At 42.4% G+C, this 20,324-nt stretch overlaps 1 protein-coding gene across 3 annotated transcripts in view; it reads left to right on the top strand.

Annotated features, from left to right (window-relative positions):
• uacab (uveal autoantigen with coiled-coil domains and ankyrin repeats b) overlaps positions 1 to 19,260 on the top strand; it is a 40,527-nt gene extending 21,267 nt beyond the window's left edge. For all 3 annotated transcript variants that reach the window (XM_085274309.1, XM_085274326.1, XM_085274318.1), the window contains exons 2-19: positions 282 to 412; positions 4,187 to 4,275; positions 5,028 to 5,092; positions 6,314 to 6,371; positions 8,033 to 8,103; positions 8,332 to 8,438; positions 8,985 to 9,166; positions 9,689 to 9,726; positions 10,117 to 10,173; positions 10,290 to 10,397; positions 10,856 to 10,888; positions 11,708 to 11,800; positions 11,990 to 12,020; positions 12,130 to 12,176; positions 12,370 to 15,057; positions 15,327 to 15,476; positions 16,423 to 16,488; positions 16,659 to 19,260. In XM_085274309.1, coding sequence (XP_085130435.1) covers positions 282 to 412; positions 4,187 to 4,275; positions 5,028 to 5,092; positions 6,314 to 6,371; positions 8,033 to 8,103; positions 8,332 to 8,438; positions 8,985 to 9,166; positions 9,689 to 9,726; positions 10,117 to 10,173; positions 10,290 to 10,397; positions 10,856 to 10,888; positions 11,708 to 11,800; positions 11,990 to 12,020; positions 12,130 to 12,176; positions 12,370 to 15,057; positions 15,327 to 15,476; positions 16,423 to 16,488; positions 16,659 to 16,730 — 4,086 coding nt within the window. In that variant the 3' untranslated portion in view covers positions 16,731 to 19,260. The remainder of the gene's footprint in view (positions 1 to 281; positions 413 to 4,186; positions 4,276 to 5,027; positions 5,093 to 6,313; positions 6,372 to 8,032; positions 8,104 to 8,331; positions 8,439 to 8,984; positions 9,167 to 9,688; positions 9,727 to 10,116; positions 10,174 to 10,289; positions 10,398 to 10,855; positions 10,889 to 11,707; positions 11,801 to 11,989; positions 12,021 to 12,129; positions 12,177 to 12,369; positions 15,058 to 15,326; positions 15,477 to 16,422; positions 16,489 to 16,658) is intronic.
• The last annotated feature ends 1,064 nt before the right edge of the window (positions 19,261 to 20,324 follow it).

Here is a 20,324-nt window from a genome sequence, read left to right on the forward strand (position 1 = left end):
GTACTGTTTCCTTGCTTTGTAGCAACAACTCATGAAGCGTTTTAAATTCCTGGCACATTAAGGTCTATTCTTGTCTGTTATTATAGCAGAAAAGGAAAAATGACTCAGAAATGGACTTTGTTCTATGTGTGTTCGTGCCCGGCTTGCGTTTGGTAGTCAGCTAAAACTCCTGGGGACCAAATTATAGCTATTACTCTCAGCTGTTAAACTAAGTACAGCCTTGGTGAAATACATAACTGTTTGGTTAGAAATGTCTGATAGTTTGCTATCATCATTGACAGAACACAGACTGGAACAAGTATGATGATCGGCTGATGAAGGCAGTGGAGCGTGGCGAGGTGGACAAGGTGTCTGCTGTTCTCAACAAGAAGGGCATCATCCCCACTAAGCTTGACGTGGAAGGACGCTCTGCGTAAGTAAACACAGGCGCATGCAGACACACATGCATCCATGTGCAGTATGTTGACATGTATAGTCAGAGCTTTGAGCTTCAGCAGCACACACGCGTACCACACGAAGTGTAGTACAGTGAGATGACAGTGTACAGATCAGAAATCACTGAAACGTTTGTGTTTGTTTGAGTCCAGCATGGATTGGCAAAGATTTGTAAATCTAAAACCAGCAACAGCAATTCCAAACATTGTGGTGACCTCCCCACCGCGTGACATTCCTGACCTTTTTTTCCAGATAAAGCTTCTCTAAGATTCCTTCACAATTAGGTCACTCTCGCTCCAGAACGTCTTAAATAAGCACCACGTTACCCCTGCATGAACCTCCACAAATATAAACACAACAAAATGAAACGAGTGCAGTACATGATTCTGTCTCCATTTTTTTATATCCAGAAATTTCCCTTTTAGTTTCCCTTTGACCGGAGGTCAGTGTGGGAGCTGGTGTAAAGAATGTCCGTGGACACGAGGCTTGACCACATTGTCCAGAGGTGGTTTATGTAGTCCCTACAGGAAATGACTCTCTGCAAATTAAGATTAGATCCACTGTGATGCTTGCAACACCAAGTAATACATTTAGGCCCTGCTGCAGGCCATTACCACGATTTCTTGACATCTTGGAGGAGGAGCATGTTTTAAGTGAGAACCTGATATATTCAGAGGTTGTTGTTTTTTTCCCCTACTAACTCGATATGCACCCTGCAGTGTTAACAGGGCAGTAAGAAATAGAAGGAAAATAGGTCAGTCTGAAATGTGTATGAGGAATTCTCTGATGTTGCATCTCAGCCATCCAAAACCACAGATATGAACACATCTCCCAGACAGACCTTTAATGTAGTGCTATTATTAAAAATGGTTCAGCCTTGAAAAACAATACATTGACCTGTTTTGTTTTTTTGTTTGTTTTTTTTTTAAAATGAGGTGCTCTGTTTTCTTCCTAAATTTAAACAGATTCTGACACCAGTTTTTCGGGCGGGCAGGCGCCCTCGGTTTAATCCTAGATATATGAATGAGTCACTCGTCTCTGGCCCGTGCTGCGCGTTTATTTTGACAAAGCCTTTGTTAAACCATAAAACTCTGGAGCTCCAGATCCCAGACTGCAAAGGTGCAGAGTATTTTCAGCAGTGTGTGAAATTCTCTTGTGGCACCACCGCATAGACCGATGTGCACATGCATGCGAATAAACACAATTATACACACATCCTGATAAATGCCTGGTCTCATAATAAGGTGCTAGAATTTGTCAGAACTAAATCCAGAACCACAGCCTGCAGAGGTTGTTGTTTCCAAACACAGTCATGCTTATCATTCGCTGTTCCCCTGTGGATCAGAACCAGTTAACTGTAAAATGAATGAATATTCGAGGGGGGGCCGGAAGAGGTCACGATTTTGCCACGTCTAACCAAAACAAAAGTGAACCGCAACTCAGCCAGGCCACTTATAGTTCACTGGGCCACACACACACAGACACGCACACATGTGCATATGGTATTCTGGCCTTTGCAAAAGCCCACAAAGGAATGTTGAATGGTGATTCCTTATAATCATGGACCTCTGAGGGGAAACTAATTACAAGCTGTTACCCCCAATATATCATTTGGTGTGCCCTGGATTAGCCTCGTTGTGTAGAGCTAATGAATTCAGCCCTAAGTGTTTCTATCGCACCTTCCAGCTGAGTAAACAGTTTGCATCTCTGCTGTGGCTTTAGCTGGATCTCAGCGTGGTAAGCCCACCCATCACTAACGCTCATTCTGTGCAGACAAGGGCCTAGTAGCAAAAGTAGTTCTCATGACAGCATGAGCATACCACTAAAGACAGTCAGTCAGCTAAACCTCCAGCACAATCCTGGCACTGAGTGAATAGCTAATTTTGTGCTCAAGTGCTTTTGGGGGGTGCTTTTTTTGTTTTTTTAATCTAACTATTGTAAGATCTGAATTTCGTGTGTGTGTGATCTTGAGGCCAACTTGATGATAGATTTACAGGAAGTAACACTAAGCAGTCGCTGCCATTCTCTTTGTTATATATCAAATGTATTGCAATGTTCTCCTTGTCTGGCTACCAGGCAACGACGTTGACCTTCTCATTTTGATACGATGGATGTTGTGACTTACCACTGGCATTAGAGGACTTTCTTAAAACTAAGCGCAGCAGTGATTGACAGAGCTTTACAGAAACGAGTAGAGCAGCATGTTTTTGTGCACACATACCAATATTCACTTTCAGATAAGAGGGAGCTAAATGTAAGATATGAACATGGACTGTTGTATCCTCAGAGACGCACTTTGTCACACATGGTTCAGCTAGCGTCATACTAGGGTTTGATAGAAAACAGAAACAAGTGGACTCTTTTAAAAATAGCAGCCATATCCAGTAGACTGACAACCTGAAAGCTCCCCAAGGAGCAGATGTGAAAATGTAATGTGCTCTGTTAAAGCCAGAGCCATTAGTCTCCAAAAAAAAATCTTGTCTAACCATTTCACTGAGGTCTCCATGTATTTATAGCATCAGTCCTTTGCATTTGTTGAATATCATACTTTATTTAAGATGGATTTTTGGCATTTTTGCCTTTATTTTATTATTGTAGAGACAGGAAATGCCAGATTTTCAGGCTTGGCCATTTTGGCTTTGAGTTATATTTGCTGTCAAGACAGTCATCGCTCTCTATTCTTCAAAGTCATGGGGAAATGCACTCAATTAATTGCACTTATGTACCTTTAACTTTATTTCAAAGCATTCTTTGAGTTCCCTTATGGAAAGTGATGTAGGTTATGAACTTAGTGAGGGGTATCACCCCACTTGGATAGCTTTACTCTGCTTCCCGTCTGCTGTTTGGCCTGGAGAGCCCAAGACGCCACTGCTCCACAGAAGATCAGCATCTCCTGGTCATCAACACTGCTTTTAATACCCACGCCAGCGTTGAGGTGACAGCCGAGCTGTCTCCTTGGCAGATAACTTGGGGTTAGTGTATGAACGGGCTCATGTGTCCGGGTGGGTGTCAGACAGAGATTAGCTTACACACAAGTGCTCCGCAGTCTTGCATGGAGACTAGCAGCAGTGCTGCTGTGGGTTACATTGGACAAGCGCAGCTGGAACGTTTCCAGTTGAAGGTGATGATTAAATACATGTTGGCAAACACGTGCAGTGGGAAACGGCTTAACTAAGTAGGCAATTAACGAGGGAATATGTGCACTGTGTAGCAATCGTGCATTAAACACTTTCGCTCCAACTTGCACTGAGTATGTTCAGTCGAGTCACATGGTTCTCATTGGTCGATAGATTTGATAATTTGGCTTGGGTATCCCAGTCACAACACTTGATTGATGCTGTAGATATCAATAAGCTTACTATTCATGTCTATTAACTATTAGCTATTACCATGCATTCAACATTTTTTGTCGGTAGACACGTTTTTTTTTTCTGCAAAATAAGCAAGTTTGTGTCGCTCCTAGTTGTCACTTAGACCTCACAAACCCTGAGGGCTCTCGTTATGTTTTGAGAATGCTGATCCTGCTGATAGCTTGGAGCCAGGCATCAGTTTGCAGCCCCTCTCTTGTCTCTCAGTTTTACCCTCTCCCCTGTCTCTTTACACCCTATCACGTTTTCACTTGCCCTTCTCAACTCTGTGCTCTCTGCTCTCTGCTACATACCTCTCACCCATGCCCTGTCAGTCTTTTCTGGCTTTTTTATTTCTTATTTATTAATTTTTAATTAATCTCCATCTCTCTCTTGTTTTCCAGGTTTCATTTGGCTGCAACACGAGGACACTTAGAAGTCCTCAATCTCATCCTGGGACACAATGTTGATGTGACTGCGAGTGACGCCGCTGGTAAGTTTGTTGCACCAAAAGCCTTGTGCGTGATTGCTTTGATTGCTAGCAGATCGTAGCAGTCACTCAGAGTTTGGATAGAAGACACTGACTTGTCTGCAAACGCTCTATGAAATGTAAAAAGCGCTATGGAAACTGGAAAAAGAGCATGATCACCTTCATAGCTCAGAACCATTTAGCATGCACACTCACAGACCCTTAAAGGCGCAATATATTTCTGCAGCTGTGAGTATATGTTGCTTGGACCTGAGCAGACCGTCATAAATTTTATCCACTGGTGACAGCAGTTCTCACTGCCGAGCGACTAAGGCAAAGAGTATGCAACCTTCAAAAGAGTGGTAATGCTAAATACTTTGAAGAACAAATGACATCATGCTGTTACTTTCCACAGACTGAAGAAAACGGCAATCCCATCCCTATAAAGGGCGTAACAAAGGTTTTAATACTAAAATTACAACTGCTATTATAGCAACAATGAAATTACTTCATAATCTAGTTTGACTGAAACAAATCTGTATGCTGTATTTACAGAAATATTGCATTTCTATTTAATATAATGAATTAATCTAACATCATTTGAAGTCCTCTAAACAGATTAAACGACACATGTACTGTAAACACTTGTAGTATGTGCATCAGATGGGGTAATTGCATGTTGTGGCGTGTTTCTCTAAATATGCATACATGCAAATCGTGGGTTGTAAATTAACTTTTTTTTGTTGTTGTTTTGAAATTGCTTTTGTCTCTTTCAGGTAAAAGTGCTCTCCATCTAGCTTCGAGAAATGGACACTCTCTGTGTGTGCAGAAACTCCTGCAGGTAAAGCGCAGCTGTCATTGTTAGAAAACGTATGCCAAAATGAAATGACATACTACCTTTTTATTTGGTACAGTTTCACAGTCACTGGTCAGTCAGAGGAGATTCCCTCTCAGCCCCATTAAATTCTTTTTGCCAAACAGCTGTGGCTGCTGAGGCCACTCCATATCGGTCAACAGTAGTGCTTGTTGAGTCACCGTGGCCCTCTGGAGGATTTATGTGTTTACAATAAGGCGGCTGTCTCTCTGCAACATTGTGCTCTCATTGTCTTGCGTCCCTTCCCCCTCATGCCCCCCTCATATCTGGCATGGCAATGATCTAATGGAGGTTGTGGCTGTTGGCAGGGGGTTGTCAGAGCTGTTGACAAGCCTACCCTCCTGCAAACCTGCCATCCATTCTTAGTGCCGTCATCACACCAGACATAGCAGCTGGATGCCCACCACAGCTACTGTCTCCCTCCGTCAGCCCAAACCATCACGGTATAGGATATCCCACCTCCAATGCGCTACCTTCAGCTCCCATTGCTGTTCTACGCCCCCTCTTCACTATGTCATTTGAGCATGCTGCTAATTTTTGGCCCTTGTTGCTAGAGAGAGTGGAGTTTTTATAGTGGGGGACAGATCGTACTGTCAAGCTTACCCAGCAACATCAGGCTCCTGTTAGCATAGAGTCCTGCAGCCCTCATCACCACAGCACTACAATCACTGGAGCCCAGTCAGTGGAGTGGGCTGTGTGTAGATTTCACAAGCATTTGAGCACAGCACCACTTATCCTAATATGACCTTCCTTCTTCTGCCTTTTAGTTTTCACTGCCAGCTGCTGGAAATACATGATATTTAGGGTGCTCCTGTTTTACACACCTGCAACAAGGAAACCTAATTAAACCACTGCTGGACAAGTAGACTGGCATAAGAGAACCTGAGTGTCTGTACTCCACTGAAAACACTTTGTGTCCCTACATAGTTACAGTGCATGTTAGTAATGACCAAACAGAATTGTTAAGGGGTCATTTCTTTGTTATTTGAATCAGATTACAGCTTCTGCCTGGCTCTGTGTCATTATACTATAATACACTGAAACAGGTCTGTGCTAACGAACCTGTAATGTAAAGTGTGAGTTTACCTTTTTATATTGACAATAAGTCATATTCTTTATTTGTTTTGATACACGCTGTGTAACAGTTTCTACATTTTCTTTATCTGAGTTTATCTTTGTTTTTAACAGCACAACTCTCCAGTTGGAAATGTGGACCTGCAAGGAAGAACGGCTCTACATGATGCTGGTAAGACTATTCTACGGCAAGGCAGGGAAAAGTTATTTCACACAGCAATTCATTAACATTTGTAGTTCCAAGGACTTTACAAATATTGTAAATTTCAAGAAAATGATAAAATAACAGACTGAAAAGTAATGCACCATAAAACCAAAAGAAGAATACAAAGAATAATAAAAAGTGGCGTGAAAGAGGTTACAGCCGATATATCTGAGATCCAAGGGGAGTCGATTTCAGCATGGGGTACTACAAACATTAAAAGCCAGTTTGGCATTTTGAGTTTGAACTCTGGACACCACCCGCTGTCCAATCCCTGCAGACTTGTAGAGCAACATACAGTGCTGACCGCCTGTCATGAAAAGAAGGAAGCACAAATAATTTAGAAATCTCTAAAAATTAAAGAATTCAGTTAACTGAATTTTTATATCCAAATTTGAGCCAGCAACCACTAAAACCAAGTTTTCTGTTCAGGAATGATTGCTTAATTTAAAAAAAATAATGCACTTTACTATTTTTTTCTTATTTTTTCTAAAACCACAAACTTTTAAGTTATATAACAACGATGATTATATTTTAAGAATTTGCACATAGTGATGTATTAACACTTCTAGGAACATTAAAAAAGTTATTTTGGCATTTACAAGTACTGTTAATTTATGGCAGCTGTGGTATAAACCATCCATGGGCGGTTAAGCACTGTACACTATATGGACAGATGTATTGGCCCACACCTTTCAATGTTTGAATTCAGGTAAAATTTGGCCTTTGCATACATTTGTGATAGTATGAGTAATTCTAAAGAGCTCACTGAATTCGAGCCTGGTGCTGTAATAGGATGCCACTATTGTATCTCATGAAATGTCTTCCCTCCTAGATATACCACTATCATAAATCAGTAGCATTATTGCAAAGTGCAAGTGTTTGGGAAACACAGCATCTCAGCCATGTCTGTGTCCGACCACTGAGTGCTGATGGACACTGACATTCTGCTGAGTTTCTGGCATTGGCTCCCATACCTGAACAGCTCCTGTAGGTGTCCTGTGTTGGTGGCCCAGTACTTTTGTCCATATAGTGTATTTTGCATTTTGGTCTAAGAAAAAAAGACTCAGTTCAAAGCTTTAAGTAGTATGCTCTCTCTCATCTAATGTTGAGGTGACATCACTCTGTTCCAGCTCTGATTCCACTGCAATAAAGTGCTCAGTGTATTTTAAAACTCTATTCTAGTCCACTGTAGTCCTGATTCTATTATAATCTACTAGTACTGACAGCAGCAGTAGAAGATTATAGTAAACAACTATCCTGCTGCTACTAAATTATAGGTGTACTACGGTAAAATAGAGCTGGTACCCTGTGCAGTAGCACAATAGTAACTGCTGTAGCATCAACCCAATTGAGTTCTATTCAAGTACTCACTCTACTCTGTATGTGTGTACTGGAGTAAACTCTACTCTTTTCTCTCTTTGACTGTTTTCCATAATCAAAGCCTACGCATGCTTGCATATGGATGTTGATGTTTGAGACATTATAGAAAATAAAATTCAGCAGTTTGTTTAAAGGCGGTTTGCGTATAGCTTTGATGGTACTATTTTCAACATCAACAGTGTCTGTGCTTGTTTTTCCGTGGTAAATGAGATGAAATGATTGCAGCGCTCTGTTCTTTTTCTCCACAGTCATGGCGGGCTGTGCCTCCAGCGTCAAACTTCTCTGTGACAGCGGGGCGGCTGTGAATGCCACCGATTTTGTGAGAATTGCTTTTGCTCTTTGTTTTGCAGTATTTTTCTGAAAAAGCCCAAGCCATTTTGTGCTTGTGTTTAGTCCTTGAGTTTGCCTTGTGTGGAGGTCTTAAACTACATTTAAAGTCATGTTAACCTAGTTTACATAAATGCTCTTTGTGGATCAGATCATGAAGGAGTGTACTCACATCTGTAGAGGAATGTGAATGTTTTTTATTTTTATTTTCTTTCTTCAGGATGGGAGGACACCTCTGATTCTGGCAACCCAGATGTGTCATCCCCGTATTTGTCAGCTGTTGCTGGAGCGAGGAGCTGACATTACTGTCCGGGACAAACAAAACAAGTAAGATACACTCCAATTTGCCGAGCGGGCCTGTTAGAGCAGTTTTAATTGAAGTGGAAAGCAAGATTTGGACAGATTATATAGTTTGAAAAGTTAAAACAAGTCTCATTTCTTCTGGCGTTTTTGTGACATTAACATGAAACCAGTTTAGATTGAACAGGCAATAAAAGTTTTGTTTTTAAAAGGGAAGCAAACAGAATCCAACACTGAAAAATACAGCAGTAGTAAGAGCTCATGAAGGCACCACCAGCCTGAACCCCTGTTATGAGGCAGGATGGATCCATGCGTTCATGTTGTTTACACCAAATTCTGAACCTGCCCTCTGAATGTTACAGAATTTAAGATAATTTGATTTGACAGGAGTCGCACACAATGTGGTCTTCTGCTGCTGTAGCCCATCTGCATCAGGGTTTGAGCTGTTGTGTGTTCAGAAATGCTCTTCTGCACACCTTGGCTGCAGTCAGGTTACTGGTACATCCCCATCAGTTTGAAGCACTCTGATGATTCAGCTTTGCCTTCATTATAAACCGTCTCTGACGCCTTCAGGACCGCGCTGATCCTCGGCTGTGAGTTCGGCTGTAAGGATGCAGTGGAGGTGCTGCTGAAGAGCGGCGCTGATGTGAAGACTGTGGACGGCTTGGGTCACGATGCACATCACTACGCTCGCTTCAACAAGGACCAGGAGCTCATCACGATGGTCAAAAGTTACATCGACAAAGCCAACAGAGGTCAGAGAGCAGGACAAGAAACAGCTATTTCTAAATTTGCTTTTGGAAGAAAATAAATAAATAAAACTTTCCAGACTAACCTAAAGATAAAGGAAAGGTCTAAACCTTAGTGTCACACTATTTATTTATTTCTTTTGTTACTTGGATACTTAGTGGCATAAAACACATCAGCGTGACGGCTCACCAGATTATTTACGTACAAAGTGAAAGGTGATTTTTGTAAAGACTAACAAAAGTGTAGCCTTTAGGCTACATGACAGTACTATTATTACATATGCTATCAATAATGACAAGATGCTATTTAACTTTAAGTATCTGCTGGCTTCGAATCATAAGTATACAAAGTTATACATTTCAAATCCTGTGTTTTGTTTTTTTGTTCTACATGTCTTACAACACTTTCACAGCTGCTTCCTTTTGCCTTCCTTGGTTGCGTTCTCTCTGAACGTGTTTTTGTCTTATCCTGATAACAAACAGCGGAGGAATGAAACGTCACCTTTCGCTTTTCTGGTTGTGTTGCAGATAAAGAAGCCGCAAAGATAGAACAGTGGAAGCGACAGGTAACGCTGAAACATGCAAAAATCACATCATCTTTAAGTCTCTTTAATATAATAATAAAGAGCATTTGTTATTCTCCACATTTCACTCATTGTGGAGTATGTCATGGTGACATGTAGCCTAATGGAAATGGTGCTGAAGCTCTATATTTGTTAAAGATAACGGTGGTCAGAGTTGCTTATATTTCCAGCACTGTAACCTCGCCCTCTCCTGCTGCTCCCTCCACATCTCTCAACATCTTTTTTGGTGTTGTTCAGCACACCGTTTATACATTTCAGGCTACATAGATCTGCTCAGTTGTGCAACGCTGCCATCTAGTGCCTATAAGTGAGAATTGTTCTGTGATTTCATGACTGTGGTAATGTTAAATTAAGATCCTGTCTTATCCTCAGCATTCAGTGGAGAGAACAGAGGCAGCTGAGATTAACAGAAAGGACCAGATCATACATGTAAGTGCTGTGTAACGTCACCATACTCATTACACACAAACAGTCTTTTCTATTTTTGATTCATCATTTTAATTATTTGTTTAAAGTTTTGTCTTTTTTTGCTGTTTGTTATTCAGGATCTGGAAAGGCAGAATGAGACTCTGCAGGAAGGCCTCAGGAAGTACTACCAGGAGCAGAAAGCGCTCTTAGATAAAGTCAACATGCTCCAGCAACAGCTCACCCAGGTAAATCCAGGCTAATGTATTCCCACAGTGACAGAGCCCCTGTGCACAACGGTACAGTAAAGCCTTCCAGGCGTCTGGCTCACTTTGTTCACTGCACCTGCCGGATGGTTTTGCACGTCCTTCTTAGGACTGAAATGATGAATTAAAGTAAAATGTAATAACAACAGCTAAGCTGAGTCACGCTGCTTTGGCATAATGTCTCCTTTTCCTCTAACATAAGGAGTGTAATTTAGGAAATGTGTGATAATTTTCTAACCCTAGGTGTTGAGGAGGAAGAGCTGGCTTATAATTATATTAAAAAAAGGGAGACTTTCTTAAGTGAGCATGATAGCTGCCTGCTATTAGCTGCCAGAACAATTTCCAATACGCAGAAGGGCAAGGAAATTCAATTAAATGAAATCAGCTGTCATTTATTAATCTCTCATGTGAGTTGACTTGTGATCCTTTTTCATCTGCAGGAAAAAATGGCCGCAGAAGACTCTCAAAAAGAGGTATGATAGAAAAATAACCACTTACTCCTGCCTGTGGTTCATTCACAATGTTCGCTTTTATCCTTCATTATAAACTGCATGCATACGTAACTTGAACAACAAGGAAACACTTTTTATGACAGTGCTGGTTAATGATTGTAGCTTGCTCTTTGTGAAATTGTGTCCTGTGCACAGTGAACTCTTTTCTTCCAAGAGCTCTTCCCTTTTTTTAGGTTATCAGCATTTAATAAATAAGGAATAAATAACAGTCACTTCAAAGTAAAAGGAAATTGTTAAACTAGTCTATAAATAAGCGTGAAGCTGCTCGCCCTTTAAAGCCATGGATGTCGAGGTGTTTTGTGGATTTATTTTACCGTGCGCGGATCAGTGTTTGCCTGCAGCTTAGTATCTTGGGCGCAGGAGCAGTTTTGTCTCGTAAAGATGTGCCAACCTGCAGACCAGATTTCTTCTTTTCAGGACTTCAGGCCTCACCTCCCTCCCTTTGACTTCTGCTGCCTGTAGAAGCATTCGTTTTTCACTCTGCCTGCAGCACATCCAAACGTCTTCGCTAAGCCCCTTTAATATCTGATGCTGTTAAAACTTTTTGAATTAGAAACATCAGTGGTGATAACACAAACTGTAGCACACATAGGGAGTAGATGCATTTAGACATATGGTTAGTAGGTACATTATCTGATATCTGTGTTTTTCATGTTACGAACTGTTTCAGAGTAAATTGTTTGATTGGTTTGGCCTTTTCTGAGCATTTCATTTAAAGTGTTGAAGTGTGAGTTCTTACCGTCACTGCTTTTAACATTCTTCTTCTTCTTCTTCTATTAGAAGGAACAGTTGAAGATGTTACTCAGCACCAAAGAAAAAGATGAAGGCGCTCGAGGGCAGGAGACTGTCAAGGTCCAGCTCCGGAGTACTTTGGTTAGTGAATTTATGCATGTGTGTGGTCTCTGCTTCGAGGTAATCCTTATGAAAGTAAAATGTTTTCGGATTCAAGTTTAACAGGCATGTGCAGCCTTCTGATTACAGCAGTGTTATTTTATTTGTATTTTTATGTATTCTGTCTAATCGGTCAGTTTGTAATCGATTTGTCCATCTGTGTTTTCACAGGGGGAATACTCTGGTCAGTCGGTTATCAAAGGTCAGCTTCCTGCTTATTTTGGGCCATAAAGAAAAGACTGTAATTTCAAACTTTAGCAGCAGAGTTTGTGTTTGCTTTAGTTTTACGTTTGTGTGCTGTTGTGTTGCAGGTAAAGAAAATGTTTTTGTCAAAGGTCACAGCCTGGATTCTGATCAGGTATTTCCCCCCCTGTGAACAGTTTTATATGTGCTGCATGTGTCTGGTGTCTATGCACGTCTTTCTTTCATAGTTTACATCTAAAAGGTTTGAATGTACAGTGGTGGGTGGGGCAAAGCTGTGAATGACTTTATTGTGCAATATAAACATATACTATACTAATTCAGCATCTTTTTCCTATCTCTCTCTAAAGATGCTCAGAAATCCTCCCCTCTCACGTTCATTATCCCGACCGCTGGAGAAGGGTCTTCCTGGTGAGCTGGATGCGCTCCGAAATGAACTTGAGGCAGTCAAGAAAAGACAGCAGGCAGCTGAGGAGGAGACGACACGGCTTCAGTCTGCACTGAGCCGTAAAACCAGAGAGTGCCAGGAGCTACTTCAGAGCCGAGACACCATCCAGAAACAGGCTGACCAGCAGGTTCAAGAGCTCGAGGACGCCTTGGGAGACGTCCAGAAACGGATGCTGGACTCTGAGTGCAAGGTCAAACAGCTGCAAGCCCACGTAGTCGCTGTCAAAGAACATTTAGGAGGCCAAGCGGCAGAAGAACTGCGCACTCAGCTCCAGGACGTCAAGGCCAAGTATGAAGGTGCTTCGGCCGAAGTGGGCCGCGTTCGCAACCGCCTCAAACAGAGTGAGAAGGCCTTGGAGGAGTACAAGAGCAGTGAGAGCCAACTAGCAGCTGAGACGGAGAGGCTGAACCATGATGTCCAAAATCTGACTGCAGAGCGAGACGTACTGAGAGAAACACTTTTAGAAATGGAAACCCAGCTGAAAGAGGCCCAGACTAAACATGGCAACACCGTACCGGCCGAGAAGTTCGACAACATGAAAAACCTGCTCACCAATGCAGTTGACGAGAAGGAACGGCAGCTCGCCGAGCTGAGGGAAGACTACGATCGGGTGCTGGAGGAGGTGGCGGAGCTCCATCGAAAGCTAGACAGCCCCTCCTCACAGGGAGGCCCGAGGCCGTTGTCTGCTGAGGAGCAGCAGGTCTGGGCAGCACTGGAAGATGAGAACGCTACCCTGAAAAAGACATTGGTGGAGGTGACTGCAAAAAGCCAGGCTCTGATTCATGAGGTTGAGAAGAGTGAGGATGAAAAAGACATGCTACAAGAGCAGCTGGATGAGCTTAACAGCAGGATTGAGGTGGACTTTATACCGATACAGAACCACGAGGAAGTTCGGAGGAACATGGTAACGGCTCTGGAGGATCTCGAGGACAAACTGGTGGAAGCCGGCGAACGTTGCGGAAGAGCAGAGGCACAAGTCCAACAGCTTCAGACCGAGAGGGGCGCGTTGCAGAAGAATATCAGCAGCCTCAGCAGCACGAGTGAGAAACAACAAAGTGAGATGGACACTATGAGGTGTCAGAATGCCGACCTGATAAAGAAAGTTGAGCTTTTGCAGAAGAGATGTGAAGACAGAGATAAAGAGTGTGTGCAGCTGACCACACAGAGTCAGACTCTCAAAGAGAGCTTGGAGGGACAGTATGTTCCCAGACAGCAGCACGAGCAAGTGAAAATGGAGTTAAGTTCCACCTTAGAGAGCGTTAAAGCTGAGATGTTAAAGTTGGACACAAGTCAAAAAGAAAGTGGGGAAGAGTTGAAGAATGTGAAAGAAGGAAATGAAAAGTTAAAAGAAAAGTTAGAAAAAGTTCTGCTGGAGATGAAAAACGACTACATCAGTGTAAAAGACCACAGAGCTATCACAGACAAGCTGAATGCTGCCGTGGTCGAGGCAGAGAATAGAGCAAATGAGGCGTCTGCAATGCATGCGTTGGCTCAGGATGAAACTGTTAAGCTTACTCACGAACTGGAGGCTCAGAAGAAAGAGCTTGATACCATACAAGAGGCTATTCAGTCTAAGTTTGTGCCTCTGACAACAGCTGAGGAGAAGGAAACCTCTTACAGCACCCAGGTTAAAGAGTTGACAGCAAAACTGTTGGAAATGGAAGAGAAGTATGACAAAGAAAAGACTGCCAGAGAGGGCAACAGACAGGAGGAAAAGAAACTGAAAGTTGAGGTGGAATCTGTTCAGAGGAGACTAGACGTCGCTCTGGTTTCCAGTGAAAAGCACAAAGAAAATGAGGAGGAGTTCAAGGCTAAATGTGAAGAACTGACCCAGAAGTTGGTCAACTTAGAGCAGCAGCTCGACGAGGTAACACTTCAGAAAGCTGAACTTCAAGAGCAAAATGCCCTGTGCAATGCTCAAATTCAAAACCTACAGGAGCGTCTGAAGTCAGAGCTGACACGCATATCGACATACGATACCGAGCTCAAAGCCCTCAATGATGCCTTACAGCAAGCGCAGGCTGATTGCAAGAAAGCAAGAGAGGCGCAGCAGGCGGAGGCCCAGAAGGTGTGCGCCTTTCAGAAAGAAGTGCAGGAACTCCACCGGGAGCAGGAGTCTCTGCTGCAGCATGCCGAGGCCAAGGAAGCCCTGGAGGCTGAAGTGGCTAAGCTACACCTGGCTCTCCGCGAAGAGGAGGAAAACAACGCCCAGAGGGCGGAAGATGTATCTGCTCTGCAGTCAGAGCTCCTTCAGGCTACTCAGGCTCTCGAAGAGATCCGCTGTAAGGAAGACCAAATGAACGAGCTGAAGAAGGAGAAACAGCAGCTGGAGGAGGAGGCCGCCAGCCTGAATAACAAGCTGCTGAGCTTGGTAGAAGAGCGTGAAAAGGTCCATCAGGAGGCAACAAAAGCAAGAGAGGGCGAGAGCAGGGCGAGGACGGAGATGGAGGCAGTCCAGGAGAAGGGGCGCGCCATCGAAAGGGAGATCAGAGAGCTGAAAGAGAGATACGATGAGTCCCTCACCACCATCTGTGACCTGCAGAAGAGGATTCAAACATCAGCTGAGCAGACCGAAGCCAAAGACAAGAAGGTACAAAACAATTCACAGTATAGTCTTAATTGTTCCCAGTTTCATTTGAGAGATTTTGATCAATTTTACGCGTGTTTCACATAAACTCTGAATGCCACTGTAACAATGAAAAGCATGATAATGACCACTGAGACGCGTTTGTCATTTATTTTGATGAATAGAGGAAAAAGATTTTTCTGACATTTTTCCATTTCTACTGTGGAAATCCTTGATCGACGTTAAATGATCTTTAACGTCGATATTTGTCCTGCTCTTTGTCTGTGTGACAGATCACAGAGTTGCTTACAGACGTTGAGCGATTAAAGCAGGCGCTGAATAGTCTGTCCCAGCTGACATACACAAGCAACACACCCAAGAGGCAGACGCAGCCCATCGACACACTCCAAGCTCAGATCAAGAGCCTACAGCAGCAGCTGGCTGTAAGTGGACACACATCACATGCTAAAACGTGTTCTAGACAAACTATATAAATATAGACCGCCAAAAGTATTCGCTCACCCATTCAAATAATTGAATTCAGGTGTTTCAATCACTTCCACAGTCACATGTGTATAAAATCAAGCACCCGTGCATGCAGACTGCTTCTACACACCTTTGTGAAAGAATGGGTCGCTCTCAGGAGCTCAGTGAGTTCCAGCATGGTACCGTGATAGGATACCACCGTGCAATAAGTCCACTCATGAAATTTCCTTGCTACTAAATATTCCACAGTCACTGTTAGCTTTGTATGCTTTGTTATAGTACCACTATCTTGCACAATTTCATGCTCCCAACTTTGTGGGAACAGTTTGGGATGGTCCCTTCCTGTTCCAACATGATTGCACACCAGTGCACAAAGCAGCATCCATAAAGACATGGATAGGTTTGGTGTGAAAGAACTTGACTGGCTGACTTCAACCCGACAGAACACCTTTGGGGTGAAATGGAGCGCAGACTGTGAGCCGTGTCTGACCTCACAAATGTGCTTCCATAAACACTCCTGAACCTTCCCCAGAGGAGTTGAAGCTGTAATAGCAGCAAAGGGCGGGCCAACATCATATTAAACCCTATGGACTAAGAATGGGGCATCACTCTAGTTCATACATGTTTGAGGGCAGATGAGTGAATACTTTTGGCAATATACTGTATTTAGTTATTATTATTATTACATATTTATTTTGGATAACTGAATTGATAACGTAATGAAAAGCTGAAAACAAGAAGACGTGAACAACTTTAGAGCAAGTTGGATGCTGCTCTTCTAACATCATAACATACAGCAGCTGGAAGCTGGAATACAGTCAATATTAATTACACTGTCTAGCTGTTAAAGACGTGAAACAAAGCACAGTGTCACTCACGTCTTCCTCCTTTCTGCTTCACAAGGATGCTGAGAGGCAACACAGAGAGGTGGTTTCAATTTATCGAACACATCTGCTCAGCGCAGCCCAGGTAAGTCTTACTCATTAATCTGTGGAGATTACTGCACAGTGAGATTTGTCTGGTTTGTCTACGAAAGAAAGTTTGCAGCAGGGTTACTACAGAATATCAGATGATGATAGTCTAATGTTAATATCTGATGTTATATATGTACCGAAGCCCTTCTTCTGTTTCTCCCACAGGGCCACATGGACGAGGACGTCCAGGCCGCCTTGCTGCAGATCATCCGCATGAGACAGGAGTTTGTGTGTTAAAGCTTCAAAACCCTGCTGCTACCTGCTGACTCAGATTCACTGTTTTCATATCCCCTGCTGTAAAGTGTTCCTGCTGTGGCCCCTGTGGGCGCCCAGTGTGTGTCTGCTGACAGGCTGTTAGAAAACACATTTTGCTGCATTTAAAGTCTAAGAAGTCTCCAAACTGTAGATGCAGACGAACACCAGCAGCGTTTTCTTTTAGATACACAGACAACATAAACTCAGCAGTTAAAGCCAAATGTAATCAACTACCTGTATGCAGAAACACTTTGCAGTTGCTGGTACACAGTATGTAAAAACAACAAACTGTTTCATACATTATTTTTCACATCTTTTCTAATGATGGTGAAGATCTGTGGATTTTATGCAACTTTTACACATTATATTCAGTGATGTGAAGGTTATTTGAAAATGTGCATCCCTTTCTTGGATTACTCCTGAAACACTCAGCTAACTGTAAACTGGACAAGCAGACCACTTTTCACATTCCCGCCTGACTGTCAGCGCTCGTGCAGAATGCTTCCATGTTTAACACCGACGTTTGCTGGAGTTTTAATGGGAGGGGTTCACAGTTTCCAGCTCAGAAGCTCAGAGTTACTGGCTGCTGTAATCATTGTTTTCTTTGATACATTTTCAGCTGCTGATTTATACACACACACACACACATACGCGCACACACACACACACACACACACACACACACACACACACATACGCGCGCACACACACACACACACACACACACACACACACACACACTCAAATGAAGCAAAAACAGAATAGCAACAGTAGCAATATCAGAAAGGTACTTTAGGTGTACTTTCATGTCGCCTATCTGTACCTGGCCAGTGTACAGAGTGGCAAATCGTGCATGTGTGTTATCAGCCTAAAGCTAAATGACTATTTCTTGTAGTGTGCTAGCTCCTGTAGGTAAACCTTTTTGTTTTACATAGAGGGAGTCTGAAAACTCTTTTATGATTTTCTTCAGCTTGCAGGCGACAACGCAGATGTTGAGATGAGCCATCAGTTTTTTTTTCTTGTTCTTGCTAAGATCTAACTAGTTTAAGAAGTGATAATACTTTTAGTACTTGGTGTTAAGTTGAACAAATGCAATATGAGATCCAGCTGAATGATTAGTATTTACTTTGGGGCAAAGGCTCCTTTTGCCTGCCTGTTTCCTTGCAGAGCTGCTGGGAGTGCACGGTGACATGGTGAAATCACAGTAAATTTAACTGTGGGGAATGAAGCCTTAATATTTCCATTTGTTTTTGACTCAAAAAATGATTACAGCTCCCAGTAAATCAGTCAGTGTACAGACGGGCTGAAAATCAGATGAAACTACGTGAACCTGTCCTTTAACTTTCACTCGCTTTCTTTTAAGTCAAACTCATTTTGTGGCACACCTTTCTTCTTCTTTTCTTCTCTTCTGGAGGTCCAAACTAATCGGATGCCAAAGACCTGAAGTGGATCCAAATCTAAAGCCTTCTTGCCGCGCTTGTAGACAGTTGTATGAGGTATATTTGGGTGAGTGCTCAGTTATCTCACAGTCCGGTTACACGAATCTGTGCACTGGTCACGCAGGATTCGAATCACAGGGGTGTGAAGAGGCGATTTCTTGCTGTGTCCTACAGTTTGCAGTGGCACGTCGTCTTTTTCTTTAAACCAGAGTGTCCTCTAGTGGTGAAACTTGGCAGGCCAAGTTGGTAGAAAATGTAATAATCACTGCAGACCAGGGGTAGGCAGTTGCTGCTTTTGGAAGCTGTTACAGCTGCATGCGTTTACTGAACACTAGTGGCATTTATTAGAAATCTGAGAAACGCTAAAAATGTGCATAAGAAACTAAAGTGATAAAGCTTCATCTGCTAATATCTGCTGCTGTGTGTTACTGCTTTTTAAACCAAACCTCTTTAAAAACCGCTAAAACTCAACTTTATAGAGCAGCTGATTCATGCAGCTATCCCAGAGCAGCAGACGCGTACCCCTGAGCCGGCTCTTTGTGGCTCCTGATGGTGTAGTGTGGTGGTGTTGTGATTGTTGAGCGAGTCTCTTGTGCCTTTACACTGATATATTTTTCATAGCTTTGTACTTTAATTACTTTACTACAGTGTGACATTATTCAGCAGGTCTGGAAGTAGAACGGCACAAAACACGTTGAGGTTTTACTGTAGGATACTAATTTGATAAGAACAACCCCTGAACGATTACTCATCTGAAACACTCCTCTTTACCCTTCCAGCTAATACGCTTTGTTTTTATATTTAGCACACACACACACAAAAAGCTGTTTACACCCATCAAACCTTTTCTCTGTTTTGTTCTGCAGATTTTTTATTTTTAATGGTTAACACAAACTTTTTGGATGTTTCTTTTTCTTTTCCCTCTACCGTTTAAAGGCTAAAGTATGAATCCGTTTGAATCTTTAAATGTTACTGTTTAACCAGTCTGTTTAACTTGGCGGAGGCTCTTGGCAAGAATAGTTGTATTTGTGAATCAGTCATACAAAATCAATAAAAGTGCCTAACATAGAAAACTATATTGTGTTGTGTGTGTGTCTTTTGTCATCACAACATTAGCACTGCTGGTACTGTAGCACAGCTGAAATGCCTCAGTGGCTACAGGATGAGGATGTGGTGAAGACATTTGTGTTCTTCACCGGATCTTTTTGATGATTTCCTGACTTTGTCTGGCACCATCAGCAAGTCAGATTTTGAACTCATGCCACGTGTTAATCTCATCACCTGTGTGTGTATGGTTTATGAACAGCTGTACTTTGGAAAGAAAAGCTGGGTTTTTCTCACATGGAACGAACTTAAAAAAAAGAAAGAGTTGGTCATACATGTGCTTAAGAGGATCGGTGTATGTCCAAAACAGGGAAAGCACTATATTACTCAATGTGCTGAAGACGGAAGACAAAAACTGTGTAGGTTGCCTTAAGGAAGTGAAAGCAGCAAAACAAAAACACCTGTTAATTGTTGGACTGTGTGAGTCAAAAGTTCTTGAGCCTGTTTTTGAATGTACGCACAATAAGTAAAGACTTCTTTATCTTATTTATTTAAGAAATGATTAATAAGTGTTTATCTTTGACAAGTAAACTGCTCAGGATGTTACACATACGAGTCATGCATAAAGAAAAGTCATTTCCAAGTCTGTGTTGCCCTTGTTACCTCCCAGTGAGATGAAATGATCGACTCCAAAATACATATATACATACACAGTATGGGGTAGCGAGGCCAGCTGTTCGCTGCACTTCTGCCAACACAAACCACTCGTCGTTTCACCCGTCTGCACATATTTTAATTTAGGGGTTCTAAAATATCTTAATAGGTTTTTCCAGCAGAATTTCTCTCCAGGCACCTGAGCTGGTGAATGTGCTGCATCAGACACTTATTCTGCCAGTCGTCCTTTGCAATCGAAGCCCCAGACTCTTTCTCCCATTTAACTGTGCTTGTTTTTGTAGTAATTAACACGTTAGCGTGACAAAGTGCTAAATGGTGAACAAATTAAACACTCCACTAACATGATAGCTGAAAAATCTGGTGATATTTCTAGTATGGAAAGGAATGGTCTTTAAACGCTTTTCTTTTGAAAGGCCAG

Source organism: Mchenga conophoros, linkage group LG1 (genome assembly GCF_057382185.1).
Source record: "Mchenga conophoros isolate Kocher_MC1m ecotype Shallow Benthic linkage group LG1, M_conophoros_male_GT1.1, whole genome shotgun sequence".
In the NCBI taxonomy this organism is placed as follows: domain Eukaryota; kingdom Metazoa; phylum Chordata; class Actinopteri; order Cichliformes; family Cichlidae; genus Mchenga; species Mchenga conophoros.